The following is a 23,713-nucleotide window of genomic DNA, read 5'->3' as shown; positions in this document are numbered from 1 at the left end:
TGGCATGAAAATCCATAACCATTAATGCTTTGTGTCCCCAGCAAACATGGCATGACCTGTAGATGACATGAAGAGGTCTATGGTTTGATTGTTTGCCTTTTGACATAATTCTGAGTGTCACTTTTAACAGATGGATTTTAAAACCTACAACTCTTTGCATATCAGTCAGTTCTCTCAGGGTCTTTTTCATATTAGATTTTTCTATTTTTTCATATTTCTCTTAATTATACTTAATTTGAATCATTGTTAGACTTGTGAAAGTCTAAAATCATCTATTGCCAGCAATATGTATGAGAATTTCTGTCAGTACACGTGTAACACCCATTGAAATGGAAGCCCAAATTAGTATTGAATCAGAAGAAAGTGTTCTCTTTTTTACCTCATTGTTAAGATTCGATTTTTTTCCAGTAGAAAGAATAGGTTCACAAAACTGATTCTGGGCTCTCACCAGATGCCTGTTTTTAGCCACAGTCATAGTCATAATTTCCAGTCATTTAATATGTGCCAGGCGCTTCAGTAAGTGCTGGGAATACAAAGAAAAGGAAAAGACAGTCCCTGCCCTCAAGGAGCTAATTTACAGCATCCAGTTAGAGGTTGTGTTTGAGGCAGGATTTGGAGTATGTTCAGTGGCCATGGAAAAGCGAGAGAGCCCTGTTAACAATTGTCCTGCTGGTGGTCATTGACTACTTTGTCCCATTGAGTTGTCAGGAGAAGATTTTGTGAGGATAGAGAATAAATAGTGCTGTCTGGCCCCTCAAAACTAGAGCATCTAATCAGTTGTTCTCCTGAGCCAGCTTTCCAGGGTGTCACCTCTCTGCTCTAAGTGAGACTCTTTTTTAAGGGTTTTCTTCTTCAGAACCTAGTCGTTTTGTATCTTGAAGCAGCCTTCTTCATTAGCAGTAAAACTAGAGGTTTTTAACATTCTGATCAGGTTTTTGGAAAGGCTTTGTTGTCTGAATGAATATTGTGACACAAAGCTGTTCTCTTTTGGTGAAAGGCTTGTGTTTTGCATGAATTTATGCCCAGTAAAGGAATGTTCCATCCTTGCATAGAAAGCCTAGAAGCCAGGAAAATGTTGAAGGCAGGTGTTTGCAGACGAGTCTGGTCATCAGGCAGCAACTCCATTTTATCTTTCAACCATAAACTTCCACCCCACTGGGACAGTTATAGAAGTTGAACCAAGCTAAGCAATGAGGCATTTTGTGTGCATTATGTATATAGATTTTCTTTGCAGTGGGATTTCCATCTTTAGTTTCTGCGAGGTATCCAAGCCAAGGTATACAAGTTAGGGCAGAAGTACATAATACCACATGCCCACCTTGTGAAAACAGGCTCTCTTCCTCCTTATTTCTTTCCATCAAGCTCAGCAATGAGGCTAGGCCCTGCAGTGTTCTTGACTATCAGGAGCTAGATGAACAGAGACACCTTTCCATCAGGTTTTGGGTCTTTCCTTTCAACCAATCTTTAAGCAGATGTGTATTGAATTTCCATAATTTATCAAGTATGAGTAAATCCAAGAGCTGACAATCCAGACACATGGTAGAGATTACTTTAGGGGAAGATTAGGAGACAAAAACAGAAGTGATACCCTTTTTTTGTTTGTTTGTTTTGTTTATTTTATTTGAGACTTTGTCTCCTCTTTTCTGTTCTTGGAGTATAGTAGTCACTCATGGGTGATTCATATCTCTATACTGATGGCAAAGTAGCTTTCGCCTCTCATTGGATTATGCTATAGACCTACTAAACCAAAGGAAGAAATATGTGAGAACTATGAGGAAAAAAATCAAGAGCCTAGCAGAGGCACATGATACATTTGGGGGATTTCATTTAACACACATCTACTTGAGGTTTTCTGTTGTCCAAAATAGAGCAGCCAAAATTTCCTTCCTTATTTCCTTCCTTATTTCCTTCCTTCCTTCCTTCCTTCCTTTCTTCCTTCCTTCCTTCCCTCCTTCCTTCCTTCCTTCCTTCCCTCCTTCCTTCCCTCCCTCCCTCCCTCCCTCCCTCTTTCCCACCTTCCCTCCCTCCCTTCCTCTTTCCCGCCTTCTCTCTCTCTCTCTCTCTCTCTCTCTCTCTCTCTCTCTCTCTCTCTCTCTCTCTCTCTCTCTCTCTCTCTCTCTCTCTCTCTCCCTCTCCCTCTCCCTCTCCCTCTCCCTCTCCCTCCCCCTCCCTCCCTCCCTTCCTTCTTTCCATCCGTCCATCTGTCCTTCTTTTTCACCTTACCTTCCATCTTAGATTCAATACTGTGTATTGTCCAAGGCAGAACCTTGGGCTTGGCAATGGGGGTTAAGTGACTTGCCCAGGATCACACAGCTTGGAAGTGTTTGAGGTCACATTTGAACCCAGGGCCTTCCCCCCCCATTTCTTAATAATAATTTCATGATCTGAAAAATTTTGAATCTTTTAACAAGAAGGAATTGACTGCTGAGGTGGAACTTAGGGTGAATTTGTGGGTAGGAAGGGATAACCCCACTGTTTTAGAATTTGTAGTCTAGAATTCCTAAAAGATAAACCTAACCAAATTGCCTTCCTACTTAGAAATGTTCAGTGACTCCCTGTTGATCCTAGAAGAAATATACAAACTCCTCAGGCTGGCATTTAAAGCTTTGCTTATGCCTTTTCCCACTTTCCTTTCTAGTCTTTCTATGTTTTACTGCCCTTTGTCCCCATTAAACTGGACTTGGCACTGATCCCTCTTTACAACATTCTGTGTCTCACTTTTTTGTCTTTGTACATCTCTGCTTCTTGGAATCCCTAGTTTCCTTCAAAGTACAATTCATATGCCACCATGTACATGAAACTTTTCCTGATGTTCTTAGGACTATTATCACTTACCTATTAAAATTCCTCTTTCTGTGCCGTTTTAACTTGTGTACTATACATATACCCCAAATAGAATAGTCGCCCCACTAAAGGAGACTTGTTTTTTTCCTAGCTCCCTCTAGTGATTCAACAGTGCTTTGCACATAGTAGTGTTTGTTTATTTTGAATTGAAAACTGTGAGTAGTCTAACTTAAATCTTAGAGCAGTTATGTCTAAACTGATTTGATAACACCACTATCATTAAAAAGGTTTTTTTGCATGCATCCTCAGAATGATGTATTTACTTAGTTACAGATAACATACATCCAACTATAATTATAATTCATTCTAATACACAAAATAGAAAATTTAGGGGGCAGCTGGGTAGCTCAATGGTTTGAGAGTAGACCTAGAGATAGGAGGTCCTAGGTTCAAATCTGGATTCAGCCACTTTCCAGTTGTGTAACCCTGGGCAGGTCACTTAATCCCCATTGCCTAGCCCTTACCATTCTTCTGCCTTGGAACCAATACATAGATTCTTAGACGGAAGATAAGAGTTTAAAAACAAATTAAAGGATAAGATAAAGATGGGATAATGTTGTATCATAGATCCATAGGTAATTAAGCCCGGAATTGATGAAATCACCAAGTGAGTATACAGAGAGAAAAGGTTCTTGAGGGAGGTTTGGGGCTATGATGGTATCCAACTGGATGGTATCAAAAGAAACTGAAGAATGGTTGGACAGGTTGGAGGAGAATCAGGAGAATAGTTAAAAAGACACTCCATTGGGGAGAGAGTAAAAATTTAGGAGGAGAAAGTTGTTGTCAGTATCATATGCTCCTGAAAGGCCAAGAAGGATGAAGATTGAAAAAAGATAATTAAGAGATTTTAAAATTAATTAGTGTCAATTAAAAGAACATTGATAACTTTGATAAATACAGTTCCCAATTGTACAAAGTTAGGTATAATGTTAAGGTTGTAAAACTTGGAGCCTGGTGGCACCCTTTACAGAGATAGGGAGGGATAAGTTTGAGGAGGAATATAATGCACCCACATAGGGAGAAGGGGATTGGAGAGGCTTTCATCACTCATTGCTCTGAAGTGTTACAAGGGAATCACTTGTAACAAGGGAATCACAAAGGAATTTTGAGGTTTACAGAAGCATAGTTTTCCTAGTGAAGGAGGGGAAAGGGTGTGATTGGAAATTTTCCTACAAAGCTGTGGGTACTTTGATCAAATTAGATTATATTTTTCCTAGTCTCTGGAGACCACACCAAGTGCAGCCCTTGAATGCCAACTTCAGAGCAGCCTGAATGAGTGTGTAATGGTGGTGATGGGGTGTTCTGTAATGGTATTGGAGAATTATACATGTTTGTTAGTGGTGGAAAGGGGTGATCTACAACCTTCTGATTGGTTGATCATCAACACTTTGGGATTAAGCTATATCTATCATTCATAGAATGCTATAGATATAGTTATGTAGATTAAAAAAACACCTTGAAATTACTCTCATTAAAAAGTGATTTTCTTAAGGATATTCTCTCTCTCTCTCTCTCTCCCCCTCTCTCTCTGTCTGTCTGTCTCTCTCTCTCCCTCTCTCCCTTCCTCCTTCTGGATCAAATAGAAATTCCTTTCTTTCATACTTAAAAATTTCACACTCTTCAGTCCTGTAATCCTGTCTACATGTTGCCCCTCACACACAGCACTCTATCTCTTCTGTGTCTCTGTCCAAGAATATCCTCCATACCTGCACTGCTCTCTCTTTTCCATTTCTTAGATTTCCTGGCTTCCTTCAAATCTTGGCTCACACACTATTTTCTGTAGAAGGATTTCACTAGTGCCTTTTTCTCTAAAGTTATCTACTCTGTATCTTGAATGCATGCCCATGGCACCTGAGCCTTGCAATGGGAGATATTTATTATTGATTTGGATAAAGACTTAGAATAAATGCTAATGAAATTTTCAGATAATCCAAACTGGGAGGAATAGTTGACACCATAAATTACAGGATTGACAAATTTTTTTTTAATAAACTAGATAAATTAAGTAAGATGAAATTAATTGTTGGCAGCAGGGGTGCTAAGGGTATATGTCTTATACTAAGGAAAAATCAACTTACAGAGTATAAGATGGAAGAGTCATCAGGCTTGGCTAAATAGTAATTTGTGTAAACAAGATCTGGGAATTGAGGTGACTTGGCCACTAAAGAGCTTCAGAAGATTTAGGCTGCCTTAATGAAGCACGTAGCGAGTGTCGGTTGTACTATATCTAACCCCAGTCATCTCTGGGGTACTGTATTGTGCTTTAGGCATGGCATATTAGGAAAGAGATTGTTCAGAAGAGAGAATTGTGTAGGGACTTACTTTCATGTGGTAGAAGGTATGGGAGCTGCTTAGCTTGGGGAAGAGGCAGCTCTGATAGCTGTTTCATTGTTTTGAAGAATGATGATGTGGAAGAAATATTAGGTTTGTTGCCCTTTGATCCAGAAGACAGAATTTGGAGTAATTGAAAGAATTGAAAAGTTGAAGAGCAAAAGAAAGTTGAATAGAGACCAACCATGCTTAATATAAGGAAACAGTGATCAGAGATATGCAAAAAGGGAATGGGCTTTCCCTTATGGAGGTTTTTGAGCAATGTCTGGCTGTGTTGCAGAAGGGATTCTTTTTGTAGATTGGACTGTATAGCCCTTTCAAATCTGGAAGCTTGTGGTTTTGTGGCAGGCCTCATCATTCTCTGACATCCGGTAGAAATTGCAGGAGGCAATATGAACCATCTTTATCAGAGCTGGCCATTCAGGGAGGAATTCTATAAAATTAGAAACTACATTAAGAGAGACATGGTTCAGAACCTGGGAGGTAACAGCCCTGTTTGGCTCTGACCTCTTTAGACTACATTCTGGGTTGATTTCTGGATGATTTTGATTTTTTGTTGATTTTTCAGAAAGTTGGTAAGAGTGGCCAGAGAAGGAAGAGGGGTCAAGATAATGAAGTGCCTCAAGATCCTAGCCCATACGAGTGGTTTAAGAAACTAGGAATGTTCATCCTGGAGAAGTTTTAGACCATGTTATAACTGACTAAAAAGTATATGAAGGACTGTTTTATGGGAAAATTTACTAGCTTTGGGGGGTAGACAAGATAGGAAGGATTGAAGTTGGAGATGGCTATATTTAGGCTGTTTAGGAAAAGACAATTTTCTAATAAGTCAAGAAACATTTATTAAACACTTAATACATGCCAAGCACTGAGCATATAAAGAAAGGCAAAAGAGGGTTCCTTTCCTCAAGGATCTCATATTCTAAATAACAGAATTATCCTTAGGTGGGATGGGTTGCTTTTAGAGATAATGAGGTTTTACATTTACCAAAGGAAGGTGAAATAGAGTGAGTTCTTGTGCCAGTTTGGATTGAACCAGATGGCCTTGAAAGTCCCTTTTTACCTTGCCAAATTGTGACTGCATTCATGGTTCAGTATACTCTTGAACTCTACTTTGTACAGGCCTTGGAAGTTCAGATAACACCCTGGCTAAAATACATAGTGGAAACTTGATAATACGTGAAATTGAGGTTCTGAGATTTTGGCATGTGAAATAATATATTTCTGTGTGTGTTCAGAGGAATGCCTTACTAACACCTAACTCCGGGTAACCTTGACTGACCATTTGCCTTCTCCACGCCTGTTCTCGTATTAATAAATTATGTTGGTGAATGTCACAAAACTTTGATGCATGCAAATTCAGACTGCCATTTTTCATCTGTGCCCTAGCCACTATGAGGAGATAATTTTATTTTTATATTAGTCAACAAACATTTTTACAAAGAAAGGCAAAAGACAGTCCTTGCTTTCAAGGACCTTACCATTTAATAATATGAAGTCCATATCAGATTACTACAGAATAATTTCTCCTTATTTTTTTTACCATCCTTAACTTCCTTTCTCTCATCTGAAGGTTATACCTCCATTACATTTAATAAATGCCTGTCAAGTTGAATACTAAGTATATGCCGAGCGTTTTTATTTTTATTTACTTCCCCATCTAGATTATATATTTCTTTGAGGACAGGCACATTGTTATATTCCCCCACAGTAAAAACAGTAACAGCATAGCAGTGAGAGCATGGAACTTTTTACACAATAGGCATGTAACGAGTATTTTTTAATTGATTTTGGTTGTACCAATGAAAAGATCATATGTGAGCAAAGTGTAGATTAGAATTTGCAATTGGGTATTTTCTTTGGATGTTTTTATATCTTTGTGTGTTTTGCATGCAAAAAATTTTATAGACCCCCATTATTACCCCTATCTTTTAAAAAATTAATGTATCATCCTTTTAGTATTTTTATGTAAGTTAGATAATTTTGTGAGGCTTTTTTTCTGATCTTCAGGTACTAAGTATTCCCTAAGTAGTCTTCTATCAGATATCATGTTGTTCTACAGTATATATAGGAACACATTACATACATAGATACACATCATTATGCTTCCAAATTAGAAGCAAGATTACCATTTTATGGTTCTTGGCTTTTATTGCTAAAGAAATGTCCTCAGTGATTCTTGTCACTAGGATCACTGGATGCTATCAGTAGCCATACTTAATTGGACTTTGTTTCTAGAAACTATGGCAAGTAGCAGTTTATCATACTGGAAAGTGGTGTTGCCTTGGAAACTGTTGTTAAAAAAAAACTGCATAGAAACCAAAAAAGAGGTATTGAACAAGATAAGTGATAGCTTCGGGAGGAAGATAAAAATAGAAACACTTGACAGTTGCATCCACTAAACTAGAGGCTCACAGATTTGGCTGGTGTGTAGTGATTTGGTTAATGAATTAGAATGAACATATGTCTTGGAAACTGCCTTATTCCCAATTACACAGAAATTCATGTGTCTTAATCTTACATTCAGAGGCCACATGCATTTCTCCCCATGTGAGCAAAGTGAAAATGAAAAGTCTGTAGGGTATTAAGCAAAGGAACCTTCAGAAAAAAGAAAAAAAATGATTTCCTTTCTTTTGACTGTTTTAGAGTCATTGGTCCAGAACTTGAATTAGAGCTGCATTTGGGGAGATTTTTTTTAATAGAGAGAAGTTTATTGTTCTTTGTGATTTATTACAAAATCTATGACACAGATTCATAGATATGGAACAGTTGTTTTGAACATTGCTATTTGAGAATAACTGGTTAATTATAGTGATCTTTTCTCTGCCTTTATTTTTGATATGACCTTACAACCAAGCAGAACATTTCGTTAACTCTTCTTCCTTTTTCCTCCTCCAGAAGTTTGAATTCATTTTGGGAAAGAACCTGGTTTTCTTTGAGTTCCAAAATTTATAAATGGGCTTGTTAATATGCTTCTGTAAAACATTAATTTTCTCCTACAGTATCTTAATTGATGATCATAACAACTGAGAAACTTCATAGAGTGGATATTATTATTCCTATTTTATTGATTAGGAAGCTTCAGATAAGTGGATTATTAAGTTCTCCCAGGTCACACAGCTTCTAAGTGACACAGACAGATGAGAACACACTCTGCTGCCTCTATGTGACTTAATTGAAAAATTGTTTAAAAATAATATATTGGGATTTCAAAATTTATTGACATGCCATTGTTTCTTCCCTGGATATTTGTAGCTTGCTTATTTTTTTCCAGCTTCCAAGACAGTGCCAAGTGCTGCTACCACCCAATAATGAGGTTTTATGTAGATCCCATGTGCTTTTCCTTTCTGATAATTAGAAAAGAAAACTAGGCTTTCAGATTTAGAAGGAATTCCTTGATTATTGTTCTCTTTAAAATTCTGAGACTTCATTTGTAAGGCTTGACCTATTTCATTCAATAGTGCAATGATGGACCCCCAAATTTTTTCATCTTCCAAAATTCCTTTTGTTTCTCTAATATTGGTTTATAAACTGGTTTTGGAATGAAGAAAATTTTTATTTCTTTATAGGTTGTATTCTGAGAAGTTATGATACAGAAATGTTAATAGCTTTCCTCTAATAACTGTTAGTTCTTCATGGGAGCCCTAGCCCCAGCAATCCATTTCTTCACCATGGCCATGGTTGCTCTGCAGTGGCAACAGTGTATTTGGGGCCACCGCTAAGCTCCTCTTGTCTATGCATCCCCACCTCCCTAATATGAGTAGATAATTAAGGATATTTGAGACTAGTTGATGATTAGTTAGATAAATCCTTCATTAAGTGCTTATTATGTATCAGGCATGTGCTAAGGGCTCAGAATAAAAGTACAAACAAAAGCTTTTCATTCTAATGGAGGGAAAGAGCTTGTAAAAGAGGTTTGAAATGGAAGAAAAATGTAAGCAAGAAACCATTAGGGCAAGGTGGAAAGATGGAGCTCATTGTGGAACTTGAAGATAAGTGAACATTCCTGGTTTGAGCCTTTACTGAAAGGGAAGTTCCCATGAGAGGTAGCAGATTAAATAATGTAGGGGTTATGTGGAAGGAGTTGGAGTTGGTTAGTCCTATCAAAAGAGGGCTTTAGGCACTGATAGCATTGTATATTGAAATGGATAAAAGTTCTTGTTTCAGTGGATTTTTTTAGTTAAAAAAATCTATTTGAGGAACTTAGGGAAGCAATACTTTTTGTTACATTAGCAATTTTAACAGAAGATAAATCCTAGGCTGTCTTTTCACCCCTACCAAGACAGGAAGGAAAGAGATTAGATTCATAACATTGATTTTTCTTGTGTATTTCCCCCCCCCCCCCTTTTTCAGTGTTCCTTCCCTAGGATAGCATATCCCTTGATTTTGTGCTCTGTCATCAGATTTTTTCTAATTCTTTCTATGTAGGTCTCTCTGCTGTATATATTTTCATTTTGCATATGACCTTGTTTCTTGGTTTCCCAGTTTATGGTCTTAGGTGAAAATTTCTCTCAATTAAAGCTGTTTTTGAAAAACCATAGCAGAAGACACCTAGGAGCAAATTCAACAGAAATCCCCAGACCACTTGTTCAGCTTTGCAATTCTGGGGTAGAGAAATTACAAAGAAATATCATTTTTTTCATCCATGGTATCGGGGACTTGACTATAACTTCAAAGGTCCTTTCCAGTCTCGAATCCTATGATTTGCTATGAAATGCTAGTTGGAACAGACTCAGCTGTCATATGTTCCTCGGTAGTGGTGCCCCCAGGGTTCTCAGAAGGCAGAGCATAACCTCTAGCAGATCCTACCAAGCTGGAGTCTGCACCCAAGACAAACTGTGTCTCTCACCTGAGGAAAGCACAGCTAAATTCAGAAAGGCTCATCACTAGCTTGGTTATAATGGACAAACTTTTTGGCCACAGTAGGTCTCAGAGTGGATAGAGTAAATCATAGATAGGTTGTGATTTGTGCCAGAGGAGGGAATACCCCTAACAACAAAACCCCAGAGCCTCAAAATGAGAAGCATGCTGCCCATCTGCCAACGTAGGGCATTGGTCTGATATTGGGGAGAGTGCTGGCTGCCTCAGATATCAGTGATCAGAAGTGAATAACAGGCAGACCTGAACAAGACTGAACAAGGTGGCCTGGAATACAAATGAATTGAGGTAACGTTGGATGAATTCACTCTATGCTAGGATGTTCTACTGCGCTGCCTCCCAGTTAGAATTCCCTTGATATTGGAAGTAACAAACTCTGAATTTAAAGTAAGTAAATCTGGGTTCAGTTTCCAGCTCTGCTCCCTAGTATCTCCAGCCACACTCATGTTACATAATGCCCTAAAGCTTCAGTTTCCTCATTTCTACAAAGTCAACTACACTAGTCAGGGATTCTTGACTATGAGTGTATGAGTGTGTATGCATCACAGATCCCTTTGCCAGTCTCATATGTAAGATTTAAAATAGTTGTCTGCCATAAACTGTAATAATTAGAAGAGTTAAGGTTATAAACTGTTATAATTAAAATCGTTTATGTTGTAAACTGTAGTGAGTTAAAATGGTGGAAGATATAAAGTGTGATAGATATGAGTGGGTGAGTAAATATGACCGCTGAAAATATGTTTCACTACAGTGTCTTGGTTTTTAAATCAAATATAAGGTGGTTGCCAAGGAATATATTCCCAAATTATGAATATGCCCAAGTCAACTGGGTTTTATAGAGAATTTAATTAATAATACAATGAGTAATCAAAGAGAGAGAGAGAGAGAGAGAGAGAGAGAGAGAGAGAGAGAGAGAGAGAGAGAGAGAGAGAGAGAGAGAGAGAGAGAGAGAGAAGTATAAGTATGAAGGGCCTTAAGCCAACATGGCCTAGACCTGAGTCTTAAGAGAGAGAGAGAGAATCAGTCAGTTTTTCATCACTCACCACAAGATTTGTCTTAAGCAAGGGTGTCTGGGGAACAGAGTCTCCTCAGAGAGAGTTCCAGTCAGAGTCAGACTCCCAAGGGACTTCTTCTCAAGAGATCTTCAAAGGGCCACCTCCATCTCTAAGGAACCAAGGATCTCCCAAGCCTCAAAGGATTTCTTTTTCTTATATAGGGGTTTGTTTCCTGTCACCTCCCCTAAGTTCTTCCATCTACCAATCACCATAGATGTTTTCTAAAAGACAGCCCATCTGAATTCCAGTTAAATTGACTAATCCCCTCAGTAAATCTGAACCAGAGAAAACACAGCTGAGTCGACTAATCTCATTAAGAGAAAACCTGCCCAACCTATTTTAGGTACCTAGCATCCCATTGTATCAATTCTAAAAAACAGGCATGGCTCAAAGAACTCCTTGCCTTATAAGCATGGGTCCAAGTACTTTCATTGTTTAGCAAGGAGTTTTCTCCCCTAAAGCAGTCTTAAGTATGGGTGGAGTAGAGGTCCTCCCATTTCTGATCCTGGCGAGTTCTCACATCAAAATGGGGAATGTTTCCAGTAGGGAATTTGTTCCAATGGAGGATTCCTCAATGGAGAAATTTTTAACATTCACAAGTCTGAGAGATTTCAAGATTTACACATAAAACCTGTGTACTTCTTCTTAGAATAATGTCTTTGAATCCATAGAAACTAGTTATACTGACATAATATCGAAAGATTTAAAAATGTGTGATATACCAATAATATGCTTTTTAAAAATTAATACATTAAATAACAAGACAATTTTTTATTTTTAAAATATCTATCAGTGTGAAGGGTATTGTTGCTTAATTTGAGTAAGAAAAGTAAAGTATTATGGCATTGTTTTGATAAGGTACCATAGATATATTGAATAACCAATTGATCCTTATTTTTTTGTTTTGATGGTTCTAAATTTTGAAAATGCTCATTTTCAAAGATAACGTAAATGGAATTTAAGTTGCCATTGCTCACTTTGCAAGGTAAAGATAGGTTTCTTTTTCTTTATTCTTTTTTTTCCCTAATCCCTTTCTTTCTTAATAACAATTCTAAAATAGAAGGGTAAGAGCTAGGTAAATGTGGTTGAGTCACTTGCCCTGGGTCACAAAACCAGGAAGTGTCCGTATGCAGATTTGAATTCTGGTTTTCTTGACTCCTGGCACTCTATCCATTGAACCATCTACCTGCCCCATAAGTTTAGGCTTCTCAAGTGATTTCAGAATTCTCCAAGGTTTTTTGGATTAAAACCTAATTATAATACATTTTTTTGCCCCAAGAGCAAAGAGTTCATTTTTGGCTAGGCCAGTCCTTTTAGTTTAGTTTATATTAGAAAGGAAAGCATTGCTAATCCATTCCTCAACAAGGTTGACATTATTTTCCTATTTTAAGTTTCATGGACCTTCTGCTCTCCATCTGTCTATGGACTTTTGGTGGTCCTGGGGATCCATGGTTAAGAATATCTGAATAGCATGATTAAGTCATCCTAGCCACTTTTCCTGTTGCTCAAATACAACACCCCAGATCCTGACTTTACTCCTTTTCACTGGGTGATCTTCTTCTTTATATTGGGCTCTTGGTTTTCCTGGCTTTCTTCAGTATTCATCTCATGCCCTTACCTTCTATAGGAGGTATTCCTAGTTCCCTGAAAGCCCCTTGAAACACTGCTGCTAGTGCCTACCACTCTCAGATTATCTCTCTCTATTTCTTGTGTATATCTCTTACTTATCAAGTTATTTCCATATTTTCTCATCCATTAGGATGTGAATTTCTTGAAGGCAGGGTTGTTTTTGTTTTTCTTTGTATCCCTAGAATTTAGCATAGTATATATCTATAGGTGCTTCATTAAATGCTTGTTGACCTGTCCGGAGAGGATAATGTTGCTATGGTTATTAAAAATGATAAGATTCAGCACCTTAATGCGATATATGGTGTCAAATGAGGAATCAGGCTCACACTGAGCTTGTGACAAGGAATAAGGGAGCACCGGTGGTATAGCACACAGCAGTATAGAAGAGTTTGGTGAAAAGTGATGATGGTGATGGTGGTGATGATGGTGAACATGAACTCTGTACTTTGGACACAGAGTTTGAAATGCCTTTAGGACTGACCAGAAAAACAGCATATATCTATCTATATGTCATTTTCATAGATATGTTTATTAAACCCATTAGAGTTATTGCAATCACTGGGGAGACAATGTCAAGAGAAAAGAGGATCTAGAATAGTCTTCAGGCACACTGACAGTAAGGCAGTATGAAGGGACAATGAACAAAAGACTGATTGTGGTATAGAAATGTAATACTATTGAGCAATAAATAAGAAAAGATATGGAAATGCTTGCATGACTTGATGCAGGGGGAAGTTAGAAGTACCAAAAGAATTTATATTATAACATTAGTATTATAAAGATGAAAAAAATTGAAATATTTAAGAATTCATATCATCTAAACGATCACCTGTGATATCAAAGGTCTGATGAAAAATATTGCCTACCTCATTACAGAGAAATAATGGACTAATATGACAATTAGGAGGAGAATCAAGAGAAAGCAATGTCAGAAAATCACAGAAAAGAAAGTATGATGGATGGGAGAGGATCGCTAGGGTCAGATACCACAGACAGATCAAGAAGGATAAGAATTGAGAAAAAGTCATTGGCTTTGGCAGGAGAAAGTAGAACTCTGACTCCTGCCAATATACCAGTATTTGCTTTTTCTTGTAGCTTGGACCTCTGGACACTAACCTTCTGCCTGTATACTCAGAAAACCCTTCTGCCTTCTCTGACTTAGATCCCTAGAACAAAATGCTGGACCACTTAGTGAAATTCTGAACCGTACATGTATTTTCCAATTTGTCCTCATATCTAATACCTTGGTCTGGTTCCTGGAATCTCAGAAACATTTTTTCTGACCATACAAAGTGGTTTTTCTCTCTGCTATGTTTATCCTTCATTCTTTAGCCTGTCTTCCCAGTTTGGATCAGCTTCCAATCCTGGCTCCTTCTGATCCTCACTGCTTCCTTGGCTTAGTCATCTATATCTAGATGCTGAGATTGGGATGGTCAATCTGGGTGAGATTTGAACTGAACCTTGAAAAGTAGATAATAGGTTAGAAAGAGATAGCCTGTCCTTTTTATCATCGCCCAGGCTGTTGGCAGAGAGTGTGAGGAGAGGAGGAAAGTCTTGGCTAGGATTAAAACATACTTGGCAAATTTTTTAAACACTAGGAGCGAGTTATTTGTCGTCCTCTCGGCTCTCACCCTTTTCTTGCCCCCACAATGTCTGATTGTTAGACCAGACTCTCACCTCATTTAACACAAATGCTATATGTTGTAGTAATCTTTCTGCCAACAGGTCTAGAGCCCTTAATCTCCTGGCTGAGAAGATTTGAGGGTAGTAGTAGTGTATTTCCAGACCACTTTAAGTTAATGCCACGTTGGGAGTTAACTATCGCAAGGCCTTGTGATAAGTATTGTCTAGATCAGCAAAGGCAGCAGCCTGCAGGCCAGGTGCTGCCTACAAACTTCTGACTGGACTAGAACCAGTATAAAATGTAACTTAGAGATGGCTCAGCAGATAGACAACAGGCCTGGAGACAGGGGGTCCTAGGTTCAACTCTGGATTTAGTGGTGTGACCCTGGACAAGTAACTTCACCCTGATTGCCTAACCCTTATTGCTCTTTTGCCTTGGAGCTGCTATTTAGTATGGATTCTAAGACAGAAAGAAGGTAAGCATTTAAACAACATAGATAATATTACTTTGTGGTTTTCTAAGTCATTTTGCTGCCAGCAGGAATTTCTATTTATGTTAGATAACACTAGTTTTGATTATTTAAGTACCTGTTTTGAATAGTTTAGCTAAAATATTAACATGGTCTTTTGGAATTAGTTCTGACCAAGATGGTACCTGAAGAGACGGATTACACAATTCACTGGGGAGAAAACCTGAAATTCACACCTGAATGATATGAATCAAGTTATAACAAATAAAGACTCTAGTCAGTGACTCTTCCAACACTGAACAACAAGAGGATGCTGTTAAAGCTAATGGGATAGTAGCACCTCCCTCACAAAGGTGATATGAGGATCAAAGGAGATAGTGGAAAAAATCACAGAGTGCAGTGACCGGCCTCACTAGAGGTTCCATATATCAGTGATCTGGGTGTTGAGATAACCAGAGTGGAGGACCTCCTGGGAAAGCCTTAGGATGGTCAGGAAGCCCCAGGGGGACAATGTTGGAAGCTCCAGGGAATGGCAGGGGTGGAGGGCAGTTTGATCGTCCAGTCTAGGAGTCTCTGGGGTTCCCGGCACCCTCCTGAGATGCCTTAGGGAGTATCTGGAGCTCTGAACTTCAGAGTTATAGGGGAGGCCTAACCACAGGAGATGGAGATCTGGGCATCAGCCCAGATGATCCAGGCTGAGATCAAGCAAGACTGGCCAGCCCATTCAAAATTACAGCCTGAGGTCTAGAGCCTGGCCTGATGATTAAACCAAAGAAGACATTGACTGGTATTACAAAATTATTATTTATCTAAAGAAATAAGGAGAGAGTGACTGTAATAACTGCCAGTGGAAGCTCAAGAGGCTCGGGGGAAAACAGACCTTCCACAAGTACAAGCTGAATCACTAGAAGAAATGAAGCAAGAGATTAAAAAGGAAATAAGATCTTCTTTCATTAAGGAGCTGCCTTGCTCCCTCCTCAGTAAAATAGCGTCTTTGGGCTTGGTGCTATGACCTGCTTCAGGGTCAGGCAGATAGGCAGGAGTAGAGCCAGCACTGAAATCTTGGTTTTCTGACTCTAAATGTTGTGGGTTTTGTTCAGTACGACTGCACTTCTCTGAGACGCCTAGTAACAAGTTTAAGGATGGAGAAAATAGAAGTGACATGTTATAAGAATAAAAAAGAGTATTCCCTCTAAACGAGTTCTTTGGGTACACTCCTTCCAAGTACAGCTCCTTTTCAAGACTGCCTTGGCTCTTGGAAGTGAATTCAGTCAATAGCTATACTAAGAAGCCTCTTCTTCCCCTGTGGGAGACCAATGCCTCCAATTTTAACATTATTAGTATTTTGGGAGCAGGGGGGTGGCAGGGACTGCACGTCATGAAACCAATTGTTCTTTATAGTTATGACTGAGGATTGGAAAATGAATTGTGCTTTTTTGTCATTTCAGTGGGTGAGTGAGAGAAAATAGAGAAGTGGATGTCAATAAATATGTGGACATCTTTCCAAGCGAATAGAATTGCTGCTCAGCATCTTTATGGCTTAGTTTCTAGCTGGTCTTTTTAGATGCAACTTTGAATACATGTACTAGTGAACAGAAGATTATATTTTCAGTGAAACAATGTTGTTGTTTTGTAAGAATAGAAGCAGTTCGTTTTGTAAAGAGAAATGCTAAAGAGCTCTTCCCGTTCTCGGATGAATGTAGCCGCGGAGGGCTTTGAGAACGAGGGGGGGGGGGGGGGGGGGTTGGGAGAGGATTTTTGTCATGAATCCTGGGGACTTGGTATGATGTCACTGGATCAGCCAGCCCACAAGCTCCGTGTGCTTGGAGGTGGTGTTAGAGCTCCAGGATCGTTGAGAGGGGAGAGGCAGCCAGCCGTGGAGGAGATGTCACTCACAAATGAGCAGCCCGCTCCTCTGCCGGCTTACAGCCAGCTGTGCAAAGGCAAGACCCCAGAGCGCTGCTCAGAATCTTCCCTCTGCATGGAATCCCCAAATGATTTCAGCAAAGCTGGCTACGAGTGGCAGCGGACGGAAGGCAAATTGCAGGAGATCGGGCTGAATGTGAATTCTGGGGGGCAGCTGCAAGAAGGGCTGGGGAAGAATGCCGGCTTCCCGGACCAGGGCAGGCTGTGCTTCTTCGAGGGGAAGCTAGACAAAGAGCTGAGCAGGGAGCCCGAAGTGTCAGGTGAAAAATGCTCAGCAGCCCCCGGGCACCTAGAAAGCTGGGCTTTGATCTCAGAAACCTTCCCGCCCTCCAAGGGGAACTTGACCAACCAGAAAACCTCCGGGTTCACTCTGGGGGAAGCAGAGGGCTCAGAGACTGAAAACCGAGCGGGGACCAAGAATCAGCCAAGTGGCAAATCTCCTGAGACAGCGAGCGGCCTGGCCCAGTACATTAAAGAAGAGGAGACTAGTGTTTGGAACCCCAACTTCAACCCAGTCCCACAGGACACGCTGGCATCAGGGGAGATGACCCTAGGTAAGAAGGAGGCTAATGGCGCCCCTCAGGAGCGCTTTGGGATCGGGGTAGCAAATGACAGCTACGGCCTGGGTGGCTATTCATCCTTGTCCCAAGCCCCAACTCCAGCAAGTTCCCAGACGGCCGCTCCGCACCCGCCAACGACCATGGTAGAGCTCGCCCAGGATGACTTGAGAGGGAGTTCTGGCTGTGGCCAGGATGAGGAGGGCTCTTCGATGGAAATGGAGAAATCGAGTTACCCAGAAGGAACTTTCCTCAACCGGGCCTCCCAGCAACGGAAGGCCATCCGCCGGGCCATGTCGGAATGCTCCCACCTTTCGGTCCCCCCTGCCCTCCACCTGGCTGACAAGTACCCCGAGCTTCCAGGCCAGGAGGAGCGGTCACCCAGCCTGCTCTCTCCCACCAACAGCCCGGCACTGAGCCCCACACCACGGAAACTCGGAACCTCCTCCATGAAGCGCTCCATGACTGTGGCCGAGGAGCAGCCCCCGAACCACAGGTTGAGCCTCGAGGATTCACCCAACCAGACTCCTAAGGAGCTGCCTCCTTCCCTCCAAGAAGCAGCAGCTAAGAAGGAAGAACCAACCCAACCCATTGGCAAAAGCGCTGTCAAGAAAGAACAAGTCAGCAAACTGGAGCAGATCCCTGAGGTGAGCATCAGGGAAAGGGGGCAAGACGGAGGCGAGGACGGAAGCGCTTCAGGGTTCCCGAGCTGCCGAGGTGGGGAGAACGAGCTCGGCCAGACCACCCTGGCAGTGAAGAAAGAAATCGAGGTCATCCCTCCACTGAACGCTCCATCTTCTCAGCGCAGCGAGGAACCACGTGACGGTATGTTGCTAAATTTTACCTCCATGGGGAACCAGCAGACAGCCAGGAGGACCGCGTTGACAGATTGCAGGAGGGGAGGAGGGGCAGCGGCAGAGCCAGCCTCAGAGAATGTAGCCGCTTTAGCCTGATATGCCAAACAAAGGGCAGGATGAGCGCGTTCATTGCGGAATTGAGGGGCAAAGAACGAGGAAATGAATTTGGCTCCTGAGTGTAAATGCTTTGGAGATGGTTAGGATCAGGGGCTGTAGGAGAAGATAGGCTAACCCTGTTCTTGCCCTTCTCTCTCTCTCTCTCTCCTCTCTTCCCCGCTGCCTTTGTACCTTTTTGGCCAGAATCAAAATATCCCTGCAGTCTAAAAGATCAAATTCCAACCCATTGGCCTCCTCACCTGAGAATTCGCCTGCCCTTTGAAACACACAATGGGTTATCAGCTGCCCTCCTCCCTTTTACTAGCACAGCCTGCATGTAAACTGTTTTCCGCTGTACTTTTGAGAACATTTTACTTTTGTTGGGGTGAGTGAAAAGGAGCTTTACGAGCTGGGTTGTTTTATGTTCCTTTCCCCATTCTCATGGTCAGCTCAGTCTTGCCTCCTGTATGCTTCCATTATGTATATTTGCCCGGAGAAGAGGAGGAAGGGGAGAAGGAGAGGCTTTGGAAATGATAAACAACTAAACATTGCAGTCTGTGTAGCCTGTCCCCTCTGCTTCCCTCCCTCTCTCATCACCCTCCTGGTCCCATTGTTAGCTGGCCAAATAAGCCTGTTTTTCCTGTATCCTGTTTGTGTACAAAGAAGCACAATTCATAAGCCTAGTTGACTGGGATTTAAAATGTGACAGGACCTCTCTAGAAGTGTGTGTTTTCTTTGTTTAGAAATAATGGCTTCTTTCCTCGGGATCTATTTTTTTCCTCTCACTGCATTTTTATGAAATATCTCCATCTTCTATTTCTACAATACAGATTGGTCAGGGGAGTTATGGAAAAGGAAAAACTGATCAAAGAGAGTCAGATATTTTGTGTAGCATTGTTTTCCTAAGAGAGTGCCTGATTTCTGCCTTATAATTTTTCCTAGGGCTTTAGGAGCCTCAGAGCTGAGGAACCTTGATGCCATCAACTATGTTGTTGCATGACTGAATTAAAAGCATTTTGAGGACAGGAATTGCTTGCTTTTTCTCCACCCTGAGATTCATCCTAGATTGCCGTCCAGCTAATAGATATTCATTGTAAATTAGAAATTAAGATGAGTATTTTGTCATTGGTGTTGCTAGGTATAAATATGGTAAATGTTCCTTTCTCATTCTTCTTAATGGTTATCTTTAAACTATAAACATAGTTGTTGCTTATAAAAGATGGGTACTAGAAGACCTAGGCGATTCAAGCATCTTTAATGAGTATGTGAAGGTATTTCGAATTCCAGACTTAAAATACTTGAAAAAGCATTGAATTTGTGGTCAGAGGACCTGGTATGAAATACTGTCTCCAGCTCTAAATTTAGGATCCCAAAGAATATTATGGTTAATTGGAATTCTTAATCTTAGTACTCCTTTAGAATTTGGAAAGGATATTACATGACTTTTTAAAAATCTTGACATTGTAGATATGTACAGGAAATGATTATTGGGTTCTAATCTCAGATCTGGCTGATTGTATGACCTTGAGGAAAGAAGGAAGGAAATAAGTAAAAGAAATAATCTTTTGTTATGTGCTAACTATATGCCAGGCACTGTGCTAAGTGCTTTCAAAATATCACCTCAGTTGATCCTCCCAACACACTCAAGAGCTCCGTACTATTATCGTCCCCATTTTATAGTAGAGGAAACTGAGATAGAGGTAAAGGGACTTGTCCTGACTCAAACAACTAGTCAGTTTCTAGGTTGGATTTGAACCTAGGTCTTCTTGATCCCAAGGCCAAAGATCTTTTTACAGTGGCACCTGGTTGGTAGTTATCTATATTAGGCTCCTACTATGTCAGATAAGAGTATTAGACACAATTATTGATAGATTCCTCTCCATCTACCTCCAACCGTCTCTAATTCTTTTCTTCTCCCTTGTTATTCTGGAGTATCAAAATTTGACTAAACTATTCAAAGTTGCTATTGTGCCTTTTAAATGGTCTTTAATGCCTCAGAAAAGATTCTAGAATATTTCCCAGATTTTTCTTCTCCTTCATTTCTCCTTCCCTTCATTTTTTTCCTTTTTCACACAACTAAACTCTTGTGTAGAAATGATGAAACAGATACCTAATTTTTTTCCAATGTCAAAGATTTCATTTTGGAAATTCTCTTAAAGCATCAGTGTTGGGGGAGTGGCTGGGGAGGACAAGCACTGACCTTTTAGGCTGCTTTATATATTAGAATTATTTATCATTTTAGAAAACATGAATATCTGAGTCCATGTGACAGTAAGTTGTTTTAATACTGGTTTATAGTATACAGTCATATTGCCCTTAAAGCTTAACCTAATGTTTTGCAATTAGAAAACTCTTAATAAATGTTTGAATGCACTTATAAAAGGTAGATTAGGGATGATTATAGGGTTTGCAAAGGATTTATCTTTGGATTCTTTTATCTAATGCATTCTCCTGATCCATTTTAAAAGTATGACTCCCTATACTAATATTTGACCTATTGTGACCTTTAAAAAAACACATTTGCTGTGTAAATTGAGCTAGTTAGTAGTCTGGGAACATTTTTTTGTAGTGTGCAAGATTTACTAAAGGCTTTTCAATTGTATTTTCTATTTAGTCTGCGCAACAAATTCATAAGTAGGTCAATGTTCTTTCAAAGAATTAGGCACCAATATTTCCTTCCAGCTCCAAATCTATCATTCTGAGTAGGTTGTGACTTTCCAGAGTCAAACAACAAATCAGTTTCAAGATGCAATGTGGAAATCAGGACCCAGGAATTGATCTCTAGAAATCACTTATAAGCTCTTTTATCTTCCTAGAGATTTTCAGCCAGATCTGAGAAATTGGAGGTGTAGAACTTGGGATAGGAATGTATTTTTTAAAAAACATATTTAACGCATCCTTATCCTGTTTAAATTAAAAAAGAAAGGAATCCAAAAATTTCTCAATCATGAGGAATACATCTACTGGGTATTGCCTAAAAGAACAACTAGCTATTGTTGGGCCTGGGGAGAGGGGATTCAGGAACTGAAAAATGCCTAGGCAACAGAGATTGTATTGAAGGCATTTCTGTTCAAGAATTGCACCTAGGAAACTAGCTGACATGTTTACCAGAATTTCCTGCAAGAAAATACTTGAAAAAAGTTCGTATAAAATATAACTTATAGAATTATAATAAATTACAATGTTGATTATTTATGATGTGGAGAGAAATGTAAAAGATGACAAAATCAGAACTTTTTCTGAATATCCAATTTACTATTTTAACTTAAGTTTCATGTGCAGGGGACAACATGGCTTCTGACCAGATTTCACATGTTTATGGGTCTAGTCTATCTTGATAATTTCTGTTCATCTAGTACGAGACATTTGGAGAATCTCTTAATCCAATATTTCATATATCTGTAATAAAATCTTATCAGTATTTGAAAGGGAACTTAGCTTTATACATTTTATATTTTGTAATTGCATTTATCAGAGGTCATCATTCTTATTGTTTTCTATAAATTGGTTTCCTGGTTCTCTTCATTCCTCATCAGTTCATAAAGGTCTTCCCAGTTTTATTTGAAGTCATCCATTTTGTCATTTCTTGTGCCATGATTTATTCAGCCATTCTCTAACTGATGGGCTACCATCTTAGTTTCTTAGTTTTCCATGTTCTTGTAGTTATGGTTCTGTTTCTTCCTTCTTTGGTTGGACCCAGGTTTCCTGTCTGTCTCTTCCCTGGAATGCCCTCCTTCCTCACTTGCCCCTCTTGGAATCCTGGGTAGGATTGAAACTCAATTCCTGCCACCATCTCTCTGTTCTCAACTGTTCTCAATCCTCTCATTGCTGGTGCCCCAGAGTTACCTGGGAACCGTTCTGTATATATCTCTGTGCCCATGTCGTCTCCTCTCCCTAGTTAGAGATGGGCCCCTCGAAGGTAGCAACTGGCTTACTTTGGGTTGGGGCTTCTCCTGCCCAACACAGTGTTTGGCAAATAGGGGGGAGGTTTGTTTGGTTTTTAATAAAACCCTCACCTTCCGGCTTGGAGTCAATACTGTGCATTGGTTCCAAGGCAGAAGAGTGGTAAGGGCTAGGCAATGGGGGTCAAGTGACTTGCCCAGGGTCACACAGATAGGAAGTGTCTGAGGCCAGATTTGAACCTAGGACCTCCCCTCTCTAGGCCTGACTCTCAATCCACTGAGCCACCCAGCTGCCCCCAAATAGCAAGTTTTAAATAAAACATTTTGGTTGATTGCCTTAGGTAAGGCTTGATGGTAGATCCTGAAGCTATGAATAGGATTGAGGCACATGAAGATTAGGAATGGGGGAAAAATAGGAGCAGATATAGAAGGGCAGTAAAATCCAAGATATGGGTAGGTAGGAGGAGTAGACAGAATGATGGTGAGTATTTTCATCTAGCAGAGCCTAAAGTTTAAATAAAGCACAGCAAAGATCGCTGGCAGTCGTCAGTTGGGGAGATAAATAAACTGAGGCCAAATTGAAGTCTTGAGTAACAGATTAGGAAGTTTGGATTTCATTTTGTAGACGGTGAGACTAGGGAAACCTGTGAAAATCTGAACAGAGAAATGACTTATTTTCAGCTGCCAGAGTGAGCGACAGCTGTTGGGAAAAGGATGTGTGCTCTGCGTATAGTTGTAAGAGAAGGGAGAGAAGATAAAGGAGGCAGATGGTGACCTGCTCACTGGAGAAAGCAGTGTCATCCAAGGCTATGAGGAATTTGTCCTGGCAAATGGGGCATGGGAGAAGGTAGGAGGGAGGGGGCGATCTGGGGGAGAGTGTCCTGGATCTGCTGAAGGAGAGGGAGCTGCGTGATTGGTGCACGAGAAAGCACCCAGCGATCCGAGGTCGTAGGATGCAGTGGGCAGAAAGAGCCCTGATATGGAGTCAGAACTGCTTTTATTCCTCATCTATTAATAAACAAGCTACTTGATTTTTCTGGACCTCAATTTTCTTATCTGTAAAATGACATTATTTGGAGGTTTTAAACTTGGGGTCTGTGAACTTAAAAAAATTTAAAAACTTTCAATATGGTTTGTTGGTAATCTAATGCCATTTAATTGTCCATTTAAAAACATTCTGTGGAGATCTGTGGGCTTAGTCTGGTTTCCTGAGCATTCTGGTAGGCAGAAACAAAAAAGAGAATCCTTGCTTCAGACAACCAATAAAGTCTCCCCATAACCATAGAGCCTATTGAAGGGAAAGTTTAGGAGTTGGTGAGGATAACAAATAAAGACTGTTGCCACAACCGCCTTAAAATTTTTCCATCTGAGCAGCCTATTTTGGGGACTTGGGATTTAGTAAATATACTGAGGATTGACTTCATATTGTAATGAGACAATTTCCCACAATCTCACAAATGTGGTGAACAAAGAAGAAGGTTTGCATATGCACGCAGATAGAATTGTCTCTCATGTAATTAATTGTGGAGGATTTGTTAGATAAAT

General features: G+C 40.1%; 2 protein-coding genes across 36 annotated transcripts in view; both read left to right on the top strand.

Moving 5' to 3' along the window:
• The window catches only part of MAP4 (microtubule associated protein 4), a 234,822-nt gene that overhangs the window by 163,453 nt on the left and 47,656 nt on the right, over positions 1-23,713 (top strand). The window lies entirely within an intron of this gene.
• LOC130455493 (uncharacterized) lies at positions 11,216-19,824 on the top strand. Its single transcript, XM_056805258.1, has one exon. The coding sequence runs from the start codon at positions 16,497-16,499 to the stop codon at positions 18,264-18,266; it is 1,770 nt and encodes a 589-aa protein (XP_056661236.1). The 5' UTR covers positions 11,216-16,496; the 3' UTR covers positions 18,267-19,824.

This window comes from Monodelphis domestica, chromosome 7, assembly GCF_027887165.1.
Source record: "Monodelphis domestica isolate mMonDom1 chromosome 7, mMonDom1.pri, whole genome shotgun sequence".
Classification (NCBI taxonomy): domain Eukaryota; kingdom Metazoa; phylum Chordata; class Mammalia; order Didelphimorphia; family Didelphidae; genus Monodelphis; species Monodelphis domestica.
The sequence above is the reverse complement of the archived record's forward strand: the minus strand, read 5'-3'. Positions and strand labels throughout refer to the sequence as shown.

Bases quoted from the DNA above. Each gene is read 5' to 3' on its own strand.
- LOC130455493 (XM_056805258.1), top strand. From the start codon at position 16,497: ATGCTAAAGAGCTCTTCCCGTTCTCGGATGAATGTAGCCGCGGAGGGC.